The sequence below is a fragment of the Buceros rhinoceros genome, unplaced genomic scaffold, assembly GCF_000710305.1.
Source record: "Buceros rhinoceros silvestris isolate BGI_N320 unplaced genomic scaffold, ASM71030v1 scaffold7040, whole genome shotgun sequence".
NCBI lineage: Eukaryota > Metazoa > Chordata > Aves > Bucerotiformes > Bucerotidae > Buceros > Buceros rhinoceros.
The window spans coordinates 47250-63140 of NW_010388090.1; the positions used below are offsets into that span (position 1 = coordinate 47250).

Consider the following 15891-nt stretch of genomic DNA (forward strand, 5'->3'; position numbering starts at 1 on the left):
ATCAGATTTTCCATACAGCTGGCAGCTCAAATAAAAAGGATTGCTGCTCTGGAGATAAAAAGAAAAAAAAAAAAAGAAAAGAAAACAAAGAGAGAGATAAGGTAAAATTATGGTTTGTGTGTTTGCCAGGACTTGTTCAGTGTAAAAAGCAAAGCAGAAACACAAAACCAATTTATGCTTAGAATAACAAGGAGGGACTGTTATTTGCTAAGGAGTCATCGCATTCAAAATCAGATTTTCTAGAAAATTTAACTGTAATATTTCTGATATAAAAGGCTGATACTGTTACAGTTATGTTTATGGTATGAAATGAATTGTTTTCCCTGATGTTGACCAGTTGTGACATGTAACACGGTTTCCCCAGAGCAGCAGGCATGTTTCTTGCTGTTAAATGAGATTTTTTCTCAGTTAAAAAACGAAACAGCATCTTGTTATCGCTTGTGTGAAGTCACGTAGTTTAAATGACAGCTAAGAGAAAACAAAAATAACTGCAAAGCAGAAATTTGGGGGAGGAAGCTTTCTAGTAGTTACAACTAAGTTTAATACTGACAAAATAGTAACGGGCATTTTAAAAAGTCTGGATTAAACTCCAGATGGGTTTGTGTACACGGTCCTTTTCCTTTTCCCTGCACTTTTACAGCATAAAAATGTAAAGAGCATAAAAACTTCTACGAATTTAAATGGCATTTAAATTAACTTTGAGTTTAGAAGGAAACATTTAGTGGCATGGCTGTGGTTGTTGCATCTTTCGTCATCCGAAGGTTTACCAGCCCACTGATTATCTAGCTAAAAAACCCACCCTGCCATCATTTCTGAAGCTGTCTGCCTTCACTGGAATCGATGGTAAAACGGCCATTAGCTTCGCTAAGATTAGTTTTAATTCAGCGCGCTATCGCTTTCGTTAACGCTGTTTAGCACTTAACACTTTGTTGTGTTCTGTGACTATAAAAGGGAGATGAATGACTCTTTCTGCCAGCACAAGCATGCACCGGGGCTGAGGGAGCTGAGCCGTTTGCTGCTGACTGGGTTTTTCCCCAGACAGGAAGTTTCTCCCCACCAAGAAGAGATACTTTCTGCAAGAAACCTTCAAAATTCCCCTTTGAATTTTCAGCTACTATCTCATAATCTATACCGGGATTTACGCCGACTGCTGTTTTGACATACAAGATAGTCACTGAAAGAATTAAACTCATTTCACCTGTTAGATCATTGCCATACCGAGATCCACTGAGCAACCCGATAGTCAGATCAAGCCGTGTCTAAACTACCCGTGATGGGGGATGAGAGATGATTCAGCACTTACAGAAGTAAAACATACAGAGGAACGGGGTGATGGATAGGTTAATGCTACAGGGAACTTCACACCAATGAAATAAACAGCTGCACCAGTAGCCACCACTCCTGCTAGCAACAGATCACCTTAATGAAAAGATGATGATGCAAAACACGTCAGAGGAAACAAAGAAATGCGAACCGTGGCTCCTCCAGCTGACTTCACAGCAATAAAGAAAGAGGAAGTCTAAGGAAGACTTTGGCCAAAGTGGGGAAACTGAAGGTCACGAGAAATAAAAGCTCTCACGAGAAATAAAAACGTCTGAAGCGTGGTCAAATGCGTAGTTCGACCGGCCGCCTGTCACGGTAACCCGGTCGAAATCCACAACAGCAAGGATGTTAACTAGTGTTTCTGCAGTAACCTTCGCTTCGGGTTTATAGGCTGCTCTACTTTCTTTCAGAGTTCAATCACATTTGTATTACTGATTCTCCACAATAATTTTCCATAACTGATAAGAATTTCTCCTTTGCCTACACGTGAACAGTGACAGGTAAATTTGTTGGTCTACAAACTAGCAGTAAATGTAATTAATAGATATATCTCGCTGGACCTATTTGATATAGACAAGGAATTTAGATGAAATGGAGAGGAGATTGTTTTCTCTTTCCAGCTCCCCCACACTCCACATTAAATATGCAACAGATTTCTCACATGATTATTTCAGAGGCTTGCATGTTTTATTAGTAACCACAGCAAAAATAGAGCTATACTCCAGGAAAACTAGGTAAGAGCATTTAACCAATAGCTTTAATGCAAGAAACTTCTTTCATTTCATAAAAAAAAACAACCAAGAAAAAAGAAAAAAATGATTTAAATAAAATAACTATTTTAAAGAAGTGAAGCACCTCATCTTCAAGTAGGAAGTGTGACTTACCATGGAAGGGACAACTGGGTAACCCGAGCACACGACTGTCATTGAGATCCAAAGAATGAAAACGAAGTTTAACCTGCATAAACTTCAAAGGAAAACCGAGATCAGTTAAAATTTAACAGAAAATCCAGCAAAACTACCTACCTACACATAAACACACAAACCGCCTGTTTTCTCCGTGCACAGAGGAATCCGCAGGGTCTTTACCTGATCATTGTTCACTCAGGAGGGTGTATGCATGTACATGCAGTTATACTACCAAGTTCCTCACACATCCTTTCAGTTCTTTCTTAGATGACCATTTTATACCAGAGTTCAGGAGTGAAAATGTCATCAGAGCTGATTTTATTATGACTAATTGGTCCTCGTTTGGCCTTTTCTTCTTGTTAAACGGGAAAATGGCAAGAACACACATTCAGCTGCCATTATGAAACCACCATTTAAAGCGTTCCATTAAAATGTCTCTCAAGCGGGTTTACTGCTAAGTCTGTATCATCATAGCAAAGATGGTCAAAGGTCTAAAGATTTCAAAAATACATTTCAAGATTTTTTTTTTTTACCACTTCCAAGCTATATTAAGACCTTGTAAAGCCTGGCTGCAAGGGCAAAACAGTAAAAGCGCACTTTAAGTAGAAAGTTCCTCAAAGAATCTGTTACACTCAGCGCAGCCACAACACATAGAACAATATGTAACTATATATATTTTTTTTTCTTCTCTCCTTTTTTTTTTCATGATTAGATTTTAATGTGCCCGATTTTTAAATGCTTTTCTTAGAACTTAAGTTCTTTGGACATTAATTTCTTCTCTTACATGCAGACTCAGCTTAGCTTGTTAAGTTTATTCATTCAAATCTTCTGTAGGATTAATAAATTCTGTTAATCTCCATCAATGTAGAAAATGTTTTAATGTCTAAGAGCATCACTTGTTACTGCCACACATTCTATTGCACGTTTCATTTAATTGTGCAGGTTTTAGGGAATCCTGTGGTTTCTTGATAGTACTGTAAAAGCAGTACGAGTCCCACCAAGGTTGTGAATGTTGGACTGCACGGGTGAGGGAATGCTGAAAAAAAACCATTAAATTCTTTTTTTTGTTTGTTTTAGAATGAAACCACTAAGGATATTTTTTGCCAACCACCCAGTGTTAGCCATGCTCGCCGGTGACTCAAGCAGCCTCGAATGTTGTATTTCCGTCAGCGTTTACACTGAAGAACCAGCGTACGAGCGCTCCAGAAGGGATCTCTGTGTGAGTCTTCGAGGAGACCTGGGCTGTTACAAATTAGGACACTTTAACTGGAACATTCAGTCTTCTGCTGTAGATGTGTTTAATTCCAGGAGGTGGGAAGCAGTAAGGCTTTTCAGAAAGGCCGAAAAAATATGACACCATGTAAGAGCCTTCAAGAGTTTTTATAGAAAAATTGATAATTTGATCTCAGGTTGTGGTTGAATATTTTTTATCATCACTGTACATGGTGGTGCTGATCATGTCAGTGGCTGATATAATCCAATGACTCTTGGATTACTCTTAAAACACCCGTGTTTGTCGTTGCTGGTAAAGTACTTCAGGATTCTGCAGGACCAACCGGCCTACAGGAGCGTAAGATGAAATTAGCCTCATTTAACTCGGCAATAAGCAATCCGTTTATATAAACCGTCAGGAGAACATTTGGCTATTTGCATATTCAGCGTGTGTCCTCTTATTCAGAGAGAAAATCCGTTTGTTTGAATTGAACATCCCGTTCCGACTCGTACAGGACCTCCAACTCCAACCGATAAGCGGATTAGCCCGCGTTTCTGCTGCCGTGAAAGGCACTGCGGGTTGGATCCTGCTTGAGCACAGTTTAGCGTCAGCTTTCACTGGAGCTGCATTTAGTTTAACTCCATTTTAATACCAAATTAACCTTCACACAACATTATTTGCGGAAGATGAGGGACGAGAATAGGCTTGTGATTAAAGTTCAGGATTTCTAGGTTCAACGTTGGAGCTCGTGCCGTAGACTCTCCACGTAGCCTTTGGTGCATTATTCACTTAGGTTTTTTTTAAAATCCTAAGTTGTTTGAGTCCCTGGTGACCTCCCATTGTACCTGGTCAGTACCTTCTGTGCTGACCTTTATCACATCCCTCTAAAAGACTGGATTTGTCCATGCTTCTAGCTCACCAGCTTTGGACATGAGAGGTGCCCAGATCCTCTCTATAGGCACCTTCTTGAGAAGGTGGTGAGAGGACAACCAAGCAGCTCCCAGAGGACCCCAAGGAGATGGCCATGAGGTCCCAGACAGGATGAAGTTGTGTGGAGCCTGGAGCAAAGCAGCAAGTTACAGAAACCTCAAACAACATGGGAAAACAGCTCTCGTGTGACATCCCAAGGAAGGACGAAAAGAGGATCAAATACGCTCGCTAAGGATGTTTCACGAAGTGAGTGGCAAAAGGCAAGAGGCTCCTACGGCAGGGTTTGTCCGTCTCCGAGACACACCGAAGTGCTATTATCTCAACAGAGAGACGATTCAAGCTCTCACATTTGCTTCTCGCTTCTTTGAGTTTATTTTTTTCTAGTGAATCAGGATGCAATTTAACACACCTCAGCTGTGATTTTCATGCATAAAGTGTACATGGAGATTAAGACACATTCAAGACATCCCCACTTCAGGTTTGGATGAATCAGGTTTAACAGAACAAGTGGCAATTGACATTTCTGTCTTCTACTCTGTCTGCAGAGCACCCAGTCTGAGGCTTTGCTCCCAGGTACAGTTCACTGGGAGGTATCGCAGGTCATATGAATCATTAAGAACCATAATAAAAATTCCCAGCATCCATGATATTTGCATTTTATGAGAATAAACTAGCAGCAAATCTTCCACTTCCAGCATCACCGCTTCCCTCCTGCTTGCTTTGTTAAAGAAGCAGCGTACTGCACCTTGCTGCTGCTTTCCTTTGGTTTCTCCCCCCAAAAATGGATGAAACAAAACACAAAACTTGCTGATAAGCCTATCAGGCCTTGCAACTTAATAAGGTTGATAGGCCTATAAGCCGTAGAACATGGTATTTCCTTCCCCAATCACAGCAGTAAATCTAAAGTGTTTAAAACCGGCATTGTGTGCCTTTGCTAAGAGATCCAAACCTTAAAAGCGGGAGAATACACCCAAGCTTGTCTGCACTGTCCAGTGGTATGACCCCAAACAGTGTGAAACCACGTCAGGGCAGTGATCTGGATAAGGGCAAGGTGCTCAAGCTTGTTGTTCCCCTCCAGGATGCTCACAGTGAAACATCAGCATGGCCTTTTTGGGGGGAAAGCTGCCTGGATATTTTGCCACGAGTTCAAATTTTTTTCTTGCTTTCCAGAACATCAAGAAACCAAAGAGCCAGGATGGTTTGCTTTGAGATCATAGCAAGGGGCAAAATGGAAGTTAGTCATACTCACAGCCTCTAAACCTGCTTCTGACTCAGTGATAATAGAAAATCCCAGCAAGAGGCAGGGACAGAAGAAAAAGCCAGAAAGCGGGTTTATTCCTTCGGCTGCTATTGCTGGGTTCTCAGTGCCAGCAAGGGGACACAACCAAGCCCTTCGTTGGCACCATCAACAGCTCATCTCTGGCGGCACAAAGGAGCTAAAAAGTTGCTGTAGGTGCACACTTGACTCCTTCTGTGCATGTCCCTGCCCCGGTTGTTTCTAATCCCCTTAAAGGTGGTTACAAACTGGAAAGAGCGTGTCTCTGGCTGACAGGAGTAAGGGGTTGTGAGGCTGAATGGTGCAGCGGGGGGTGAGCACAGCTGGGGGCAAGCACAGCGTCTCCCACCACTCCGCAAGCATACGTCACTCGTGCCTGCGGGCTGGAGCCTGTCCTCTGTGTTATTTACTTTGCTCCTGTGCCAACAACGTGTTTGCACAGACGTGCTCTCAGCGGAGGATGCGATACTCCCATCAAAGGTCAGGTGCATATTTTGCGAGTCCATCGAGGCCCTGCTGTGGATAAACAGCTCTGCGTTCCTCTTTCAACTTCAGAAGTTCTCCAGACAGGGAGTCACAGTCACTGAATTCCATTTTGCTCGCTAACGCTGCTGCCCGCAGAGCAAAGTCCTGCAAGTGATGCACTGCCTGAGCTCTCTGCAGACGGGGACAACTCCTACGCTGAGCCGTGGCTTTGCAGCCCTCACTTAAAAGACACACAGCCCCTTCTCAAAACCCAATTTTCCATGTGATTCCACTCAGACATCATTCCCCTCTAAAACCGTGTTCAGGCTCCAGCAAGGCACCTTCTGACGCACAGGGTTGATCTACGAGGAGAAAAAGAAAATCAAAAAGGCATTAAAGCACGAAGCAGGACTGCTGCTCCTGCCTCCCACTCCTCACCGGCGTTTTGGTCGGCTTGCTCTGCAGGGACGGACAGGCAGCAGCTAGGAGGGGTGCAGCAAGCAAGTGGGGTCAGACTGCTTAAGGAACAGGGTGCAAGATTTGTGGATGTGCAGATAATGTGAGCCTCGGGGTCCGGGTTGCCACCCGATTTCGAAGCACTTCTGCATCATCAGAGCTGTGCACGTCAGTGCCACAGCAAAGGGGATGAAGCTGCTGTCTGATGATCCTCCCCTGCCAGAAGGAGAAATTAGCTTTAAAGTCATGTTTTCGATCCTACCTCAGACAGGAATTGTTGGCTGTGTCATAGTCACCACCTTCAGGATTTTAATGTCTAAATCATCATCTATAATTATATATATTCTCTTTCCTGGTTACAGTCAACATATACAGAGACGACGTGGGCAGAGACAACGTGAGTTTCCTCACCCAGGTCTGCCAGCCCCTCTCCCCAGCACGGGGCAGAGCTGCTGGCCACTTCAAATCGTGCAGTGACGTAAAACTTGAGCCTGCGATGCCCAGAGTCATCACCTCCCACAGCCCGCAGCGCAAGGCACCTCGCAGCCCTCGCCAAGCGCACGCATGTCCACGCGACTTCTGCTGGCGCTGCCACGTTCCTGCTCCGCTCTGTGGGAAACGACAAGAATAATGCTTTAGGCAAAAACATTTAAAGGTGGCAGAAAATATTTCCGATTTATAGATGCTCTTGAATTTTTTGTCAGATACCTTTGCTTGCCTTCAGAAAAACGAGCTGCATGAAGTCCAACAGCAAGAAAAACAAGCTCTCATTATTCTCTGTGCACCACCTCCAAATGTTAAAGTCATTTGATAATTTATCTGGAGAAAAAAAAAATAAAAGCAGAGAGACAAAACTTGCTCAACCCATTAAGAGGAGACTCAGCAACGGAAAAGTGGTGGTAATTAACATTTTTGCTATGCTTATTTATGCACGCCAACATAATTGAGGCATTCAGAAGTTTCTCAGATAGATCCTACAGGAAGTTGATGCCTAAGAAGAGATGTCAGCGCTGAGCTAGAGAGACACCCGTCAAACCTGAAACCCAGTTTCTGTTCAGACACAACAAAAATCTTGATGATCTGAGGAAGTCTGAATAGCTGTTGAAGTAGAAGCAAGAAAGAGAAAAGAGAGTCTAGATAGACAAGAAAAGGCAAAGTTTTGTGAGGAGAGCGAGGAGAAGAGGATGTAGGAAAGTCTGATGTGACTTATGAAGAAGACAGCAAACTTTGAAAGGATCAAAACTTTAAAGGAGTCAAGGGAAGCTAATAGTAGAAGTAGTTGGGAATAGGGAGTAAGACTTGGGTGCCTTTGAAGGGCTCAACTTTTCATATCTGTTACTGCACTGTGTCTCCGGTTCTTCGGTCGATAAGGCTAAGAAAAACAAGGAGAACATTTCAGGTATTTTTTATTATGCTAAGATGCCAACTGAACATTCAGGCTTAAACAAGCCTGCAGATTTTTGTCTGATTGCAGATTTTTTTTCTGTTCTCTAAGTCCTTAAGATATGATACCAACACGCACCGTGTCATCTGGGAATGGAAAAAAGGGAGTGAGGTAGGGCAGAAGTTGGTCACGGTAGCCCAGCTAATTTGATGAAACGATTATGGTTAGGAGGCAAAAACTGGGACACAAACCTGTGGACCTGTAGTAACTGCAAGGTCAGAGGAGGGACATGGGATGCCAAATGCTCATCAGGACACTCACCATCTCCCGACTGGACAGAAAGGGGTGAGTTGCTCACACCTGAGCAGGTTTTTATGCAATGTGGAGAGACCTTCAGGATGGAAAACAGGTCAGCTGGATGCAAAACATCTGTCAATGGTCTCATTTCCTCTACAAACAGTCCTGGTCTGATCAGCCATGAAAGAAGGAAAGTTACTTCTCGTTTGGCCCAGAATTAGGAGAAAATATTCAAATCACAACTCAGGGGTGGCTCATTTCCTTCTGAACAGGCAACATCTGCAAGGGAGAAATCTCAGCAGTTCCACAGAGTAGCTCTTGGCATTTCTGGAGAAGGGTAAGATGCCAGTTTAAATTTGTGACACGAGACCTGAAGTACCTTTAGGAAATAAGTGGCTACATCTGGAATAGCAGTCACCATTTGTAGGAGGTGAGAGGACACACCTTTTTTCTCCAAAGTGCAGAGCGTTTTCCATCTGTTCTTCATGCTCTTTTAACTCACTGCTATTGTCTTTCTACTTGTCTGTGCCTCTTAAATAAACAAGGATATTGCAGACACTTTAAAGGAGCCCTTCTTTTCTGTAAAAGCCTTTTGATAAGGAAGGTCTTCTCTGTAAGGACCTACTAAACAGCAAACAAATAGGCACTGAACCCTAGAGCAAGCTTCGCGCTGTGAATACACCCGTGATTTCAGATTTGCTGGTAGGAAGATAGAATCTCACTAGGAGTCTGCCTTGCTCTACAGGCAGTCGAGACACAGAGTGGTACCCAGGCAGCGGGTACCACTCCGTGCCTTTGGACTGCACGGCTGATGGCAAGGAGCCTCACTACCCTGCAAAACGCCGGCCCTGGGTCGCTACTCCGTGACTGTCGCTGCTTATAAAGGTCCTCAAGAGAGAGGCAACGTTGCCGTCATACAAGTCGGTGCGCAAGCTGACACGCCTTTTGTCAGAACATAAGCTACCGAGGAGCCTCATTTCCCTTTGTGTTCTCTCCCTCTTACAAAAGCTTCATCCAAAAATATCACATTAAAAACCAGAGGTTTCTGTTTTCTCACTGAAAACCTGTTGCAGCTGACTGGATCTTTCTTGCTCTGTGCAAGAATACCTTTCATACCCAACTATGTTTCAGCGTGTGATAGAACTCCTCAGGAACTTCCAGCTACCTCCTGTATGCTCCTATTACTTGCATTAATACCTAATCTGCAAATCTCATCTCTCTTCCTGCCTCCACTTTGCGAATTCCCCTTTTAGCAACAGGGTCTTCAGGGTTCTCTCTGCTCTGTACCCCTCCCCATAGCTGCTAACGGTGGAGGTAATCAACTGCTGCTTCTTAATCAAGAGTACAGATGAGTCTGAATAAACACCAAATCCATTATTAGAAAAGCTAATATTACCCCACTCGCCGGGGAATAGGAAAGGCCGCAGATGCTGCGGATGGGGTTTGTTCTCTGTAGACAGGACAGCGGATACTCTCTAGCTACTTACTACAGAGTTACACTGTGCCAGTCTCGGAGGAAAAGTGTTGAAGGCACAGTACATGAAAAGCAGCAGCTCTCCATTCAGCTTGACACTATATTGACTGCCAGGAGCAAACATGAAGTCCACAAAAAACTCTGTGACTCCTTTTTCCTTCCAAAGCGCCTGCCTGCTGACAGCTAGTTCTTTCATTTGAGCAGTAAAGGTTTGTGCTTTTAAACCCAATTCCCAACATGCAAGTACACTGCAAAAAACTACCTGATGGACTTCAATATTGCACTGTTCAATAAAGGCTGAGCGAGTCCCAGCTGTGAGGAGTGAAGTTGTAGGCTGATAGACAGGGTACAGCCTTCAAAGGGGCTGAGGGGCTCTCTGTAAAAGCCAGGAGCACCGGGAGCTGCAGGACTCGACTGTGCAGCAGCCAGGAGCACAGCTGAGTTAACACTCCGTGGAAGCCCAACGTGAACCACTCGCCTGGTCCTCTAACAACGTGAGCCTGGTGGCACCCAAGCCATCTCAGCAGGGTTTACGGGCGTAGGGGCTGTACTTCAGGGACAAGGTGATGCTCCTCCTGGTGCTGCAGTGAGCACCGTCTCCACAACTCAGGGATCCAGTGCCCGGTGTGGTCCTGCCCTTCCTCATGACTTCAAGAGATGCTCCAGATTAGTAGAACAAATTATGAATGAGCAACTAAGCAAGCGAAGCTCATGCGGTTGCCAGGCTCTTTACTGCAGCGGGAATAACAGGACCACATTACACGTAGGAGATCCCTTGAAACTGCAATAACCCCACAGTTCTCTGCCTTGCCAGATTTCGTAACACCAGCATCATCTAAGCCAACTGGACAGGAGCTAAAAATACTCTGATTCAACTCACTGCAGACTTCTGATAGAAGGGCAGAGTCTCTTAACATGTGCTCTTTGAAAGTGTTGAAGCTTGTGGCCTGAGGGCACGTCTTTACCGCCGGCACACCAAGCTAGCTCAGATACTGCTAACTGCGCATCAGAGACGTGACCGAGAGGCGTGACCCAAAGGTTTCCCGTTTCCCTGGAACGATTCACAGCTCAGCCCTGCTGTGTATCTCTCGGTGTGCATCTCAGTGTGTGCATCTCTCGGTGTGCATCTCAGCGTCGACGCGTGGGCTTTCCGTGCCAAATTACGCGCTGTGTTCTTAAGCCACACCAAACTGCTTCCCAGTCCCTGTAGTTCACAAGCTGTAAGATGGCTATTTCTGTTCCAAACGTCAGCGATGGGGAACACAGAGCCTGACAACTTTGAATTTCCCAGGGCTATCTTCTAACCTACAGGGGGCTGGGGAGGGAGGGAGTTTGAAGAAGAGCACACCGTGTTCAGGCGGACTCCCTATTACCTGCTGTCCTTCTGAGGTCAGTCCTATTTTCTGCAAGAACAAATGAAGCACAAACCCCAAATCTATTTATTACATTATTTTCCCCTGCACAAAGTGATCTTTTGATTCTCCCCAATTTCTTTTCTTTCCCTCTTGTATCGCTAATATTTCTCTTCAGAAAGGGGTTCCCCGCCCGGCTCTGCACCCGGAGCAGCGTGTTTCACACTGTTCACAGAAGCCATCACCCACTCAACCCTAGCTGGCAGGTGGTAGCCAGGTTTTGCAACTTTCCAACCTGAGCAGCCTTATACTATTTATTCTGGACAACACCAGACCCATAAAGAGCCTTAACTTGAAGAGGAAATATCCAAAACTCATCCAGATTTGCTGTTGTAGCCTCCACAGAGCGTGGCAGGGCACGTTTGCTGATCGCAGGCTCTCTAGCCTGAAGAGAAGCTGGCCAGACAAGCCGTGCACCCTGCTGTGGATGAAGATGTTACAGTTGCCTGGGAAACCGCTCCATGGGATCACTAAAATGTATTCTATACGTTTGCCTTCAGATACAAGATTATCACCTTGTCTGTGAGAAAATCCTGACACGGGCTAAACTTAGGCTGTAACCTGCAGGAATCAATTAACTCGTTTATGGTATTAGCTGAAATTCCGCTGAGCTAAACCCAATATAAAACACCCCACTGTCCGACATCCACCAAATCGTCCCCAAAAGAGTGAAGGTGGGTTACAGCGAGAGCATCTCGCTCCTCAGCAAAGGACACGCGCTTCAAATCCCCAGGTGAAAGAACTGGCTGAGGGAAGACCAAGGATCTATAATCAGCGGAGGCGAGATTGTTCAAGGACTGAGAGGATTTATTTAGCTTTAATATTTGCAAATATGGATTTACTAGTATTTTTTTTTCTATTTCAAGAACGAATACATTCAAACTGAGGGAAGGAGCACCGGTAGCCATCAGGTAGCCACAAATCAGCCCCGGATGGTGGGTACAGTCTCTGTTTGCTCAGCAATGAGCAATTCAGGACTTGGGCTTAAGCAAGAAGTTAGAGCTCTTCCTTCCCCAAGGTTTTTTCCGGTCATCACCACAATGATGACATTGCAACAAAACCCCACAGATTTCATGGTGAAGAAACTCCAGTAAGAGCTGGAAGAGTTTAGGGGGAAACAGGTGTGATAGCAAGCCGGGAGGAGTAAGGAAATAAGGTTTTTCATCACAAAATAACAAACCAACAAGCCAAAACTGGACTGCGCTGTGTCTAAGTATGGTGGGGGTATGAGACTGGTTTTAGAGGAGAAAGAGCAATACAGAAGGACACAATATTGCTCAAAATTTCCTATTTCTGGCAGTGGTTTAAACAAAGAACCCACTATTATTTCACTGCTTGCTTACCTTCAATCAAAGAACAACCCTGTGCTTTAATTTCTCCTGTGAGTGGAGTCAGCTCTTAAGTCAAAATCCTGGTTTAGTATCTCTACTCATAATTTAGGTCACAGGCTGGAAAGCATCACAGAGAGAAATTTCAAGCTTTGCAATAGATGCTAAAACTCCATCCCGCGCTTGAGGCTCCCCGGGCATCAACTGCAACCGCTCCTCTGCTCTGCACGAGCCAATTCCTGCAGCCCAAACCGAGAGGCGGAATTCCCCACAGGATTTAAAACCCGAGTTACCAAGCCTCTGCTAGGGTCTCTCCTCAATCTCCGCGGCTGCTCGACTGGCTAAGGTCAGCAAAGACTCAGTTCTGCTCTTAGCTCTGAATGCCTCGTACCCCACGGGCAGCTCAGAAAGCTGCAGAGGGCGGCGAGGTGCGGAGCTGGGAACCGGGCGGCAGCGCTCAGGGGGACTCGCTCACCGCCTCACCCTTGTGCAAGGGTCAGAAAGGAGCAGGTGGGGATGTTAAAGGAAGCGTTGGGATCAGGCAGTTCACGTGCATGGAAAAAAGGGATTAAAAATGTATTTTAATTTAATTTGATTTGATTTTAATAGCAGATTGCAATAGACTGGGGGCATCTCGAGGGTTTTTTTATCCCAGTCTTAGGCTGATGTTCTAGTCCTCCACTGAAAAAACACCCACAGAACAACCCACCCTTTCCTCTTGTCTCTGTTACGCAAATTGTGGGGTTATGTTCAGTATTTCAGCCGTGGGACTGCACTTAGCATTACAGACACTGTTATCAGTCATCGCTGCGTGACTTGCTGCAGTTTATTACGCTCATCCTCATACAAACCTAATTACACTGCACAGGGCTATAAACTCCACACATGGGAGGATGGGAGTATCTTTCTCCTTGTATTTATTAAACTGTGTTTACACACATTCTTACTAATTTATATTGCATCTTTCTTGTTAAATATAACAGCAAAATATAATTGAGTTTCCCATTCCTAGTGCTGATGTTTTTAACTGCTAAACTACGCACACATAAACTGTTGTGCATCAGAAAATCATCTGGAGTCTCAGCCGATCACACTTAGCTGTGTTTTAAGTCATGTTTTTTGCTGGGTCACCATCAGGCCTGGGCAGAATTTTCCACCCAGCCAACAGAAAATGCACAAATTAAACTCACCTTCTGGGAATTCACATATAACTGAGCCCTAATGTGTATTTTAATGTAACTGCTTCTAATTTTTTTTTTTTTATACCCCAGCTCTGGCTTGATTTGAATGAGGTCTTCACAACGCAATGTTAGAAATAATTAATCACATCAGAGATAAAGATGCCATACAATTTTAGTTTATGTCTGATGAGACTGGGAAGAATACAGGATTTTCTATGCCCTGTTACCAACTAGCCTCTCTCCATGGTTAAAAAAAAAAATTCAGTGAGCCGAAGGGACAGTTCCAGGAGCTGGGATGGCAATTCCGACATCCGTGCTCTGACAGCTCCTTGGCCTCGCAGCAAAGGCTGCCAGAAAGGCTGTCAAAAGAGCAGTGAGCCGCTGTCTTGTGATGTGGACTTCTTCTGCAGGTGAGAAAACCTACGTCAGGCTGGGCATCAAAGAGCTGCTATCGACAAGGGCTGGAGAGCTGTATTAGCTACCTGGAAGGAGGGCATCGACACCCAGCAGCCAGTGTCTGCCGGTCTCCAACCTGCTCTAAAGGTTCACTTGAAAAACAAATGCAACTTCAAGATATTAGCACGACGCAGAGATGCCAGTGATGCCACCTAAGCAACTCTTATACCCCTGGTTATTGTTTTGTCATGTTTAGGCACTCCAAACCACCTGGCAGTCCCAAAAAGCCACAGCTGCTGCAAGGGGAACCTCTGCTACCTCTGGTCATGCTGCAAAATCATTGCGCCAAGAGCACAACAGCCGAGCCCAACAACTCACTTCTACCTCCTTCTCTGAAGGCAAAAGCTGAAAACTCCTGCGAGGGCTCCCTACCACCGGCAGACAAGATCTCCCCAGAAAGCTCCATGCAGAGGAGAAAACGACTGTTTCCCCAGGAGTACCATGTCCCATGGCAGAGAGGAAAAACCAACCAACCACCAAAAAAGAAAAAAAAATTGTAAGGAAATTCTTTAGTTTCACTGTGAAATATTTTGTGACGAAGCTGAGCAGGTAAATGGACTGAATGTCAAGTAACCAGATAAAAGACTTTCACGTATTGTCAGACAAGCCAACGATATATATATAAAAATAGTATAACAATATATATATAACAATATATAACCACGTTTTCTTCTCAGCCTTTCTGCAAATAAAATTGCCTACGCATTTGATAGGGAGAGTGAGGCAGTGAAACATCAAACCATAATGAAGCAGCAATCTGTGCTGATTTCCAGACGGCCAGGGGTGAAGACACCAGGAGTTTCCGGAGAGAATTCTGGATGCTGGTTAAAACCCCTAAATAGTCTCAAGTTTCCTTTACATGGCAGCTGTTGCTCCCCTCTTCTGTTCTGCTTCATGTACTGAAACATCCTTGGAAAAAAAAACAAGGTGATGCTCCTGCCCTGCCCTGTGGGATGCTGACGGAAAGACCTCTGCGTTCCTTTGTCTGCCTTTGCCCATGGAAAACCCATCAGCAATTAAGCCTTTAGATCTTTATAGAGTTATTTTATTCCGTGTTAAGTGGAAAACAGGAATCGATATTTATTGTGCACATCACAGCCCTGTGTTTAGCCCCAGAAAGGATTTAAGTTCGACAGCCAGAGAGATAATATGGCAACAAACGCACAGGCCGTGGATGTTGCAGACGTATGAGGAAGAAAATGACTCTGTGAAATCGCTGAGAACTTCAAGAATTTGGGGAAATGCCTGAAAATATGCAATTGTAAATGAAGTGCCTAAATCACTGCGATGATCATTTCCCACAGGTTTGCTGTATTAGCGACTTCGTTGTACCTGCTTCTAAGACTGGATGATCTCTCTCGCACGCTATTGTTTAGTTTGCAGCAGCACATATCTCTTAGCAGAGCCTACATTTATTTTCATCATTAGGATCACTGCAATGCTTTGATTTTGTCTGTTAACATTTGCATCTGTTAACCTGAAAGTTCTTCGAGCCAGCACAACTGCATTTGACACAGCCCTGTCCTGCAGCGGCAGAGAGCAGGAAAACCACCCTCACAAAGACTTCACCTCATCGGTTTTAGTCATAACATATCCTCTGAAAACCAGTTTAAACCTACGCCTAGACCAGGTCCCAGAAAGCACTCCATTCATCCAGAGCAAGCAGGTGTTGACCATTCCTACCTGTCTCTAACACATTGTGTCTGACCACAGAGATGGGGATGAACGTGTTTTCTGCCGGAGATTTCAGCTAGAAAGGTACATAATTAAAGTGATTACCTTGGGAAG

The 15891-nt window shown here is 44.6% G+C and overlaps 1 protein-coding gene across 1 annotated transcript in view; it reads right to left on the reverse strand.

Moving 5' to 3' along the window:
• Positions 1 to 15891, reverse strand: part of NPS (neuropeptide S) — a 25064-nt gene that overhangs the window by 250 nt on the left and 8923 nt on the right. Inside the window, exons 2-5 of the mRNA XM_010144849.1 lie at positions 6983 to 7180; positions 4364 to 4502; positions 2208 to 2289; positions 1 to 48 (exon numbers count right to left, since the gene is read on the reverse strand). Of these exons, the coding sequence (XP_010143151.1) occupies positions 1 to 48; positions 2208 to 2289; positions 4364 to 4502; positions 6983 to 7180 (467 nt within the window). The remainder of the gene's footprint in view (positions 49 to 2207; positions 2290 to 4363; positions 4503 to 6982; positions 7181 to 15891) is intronic.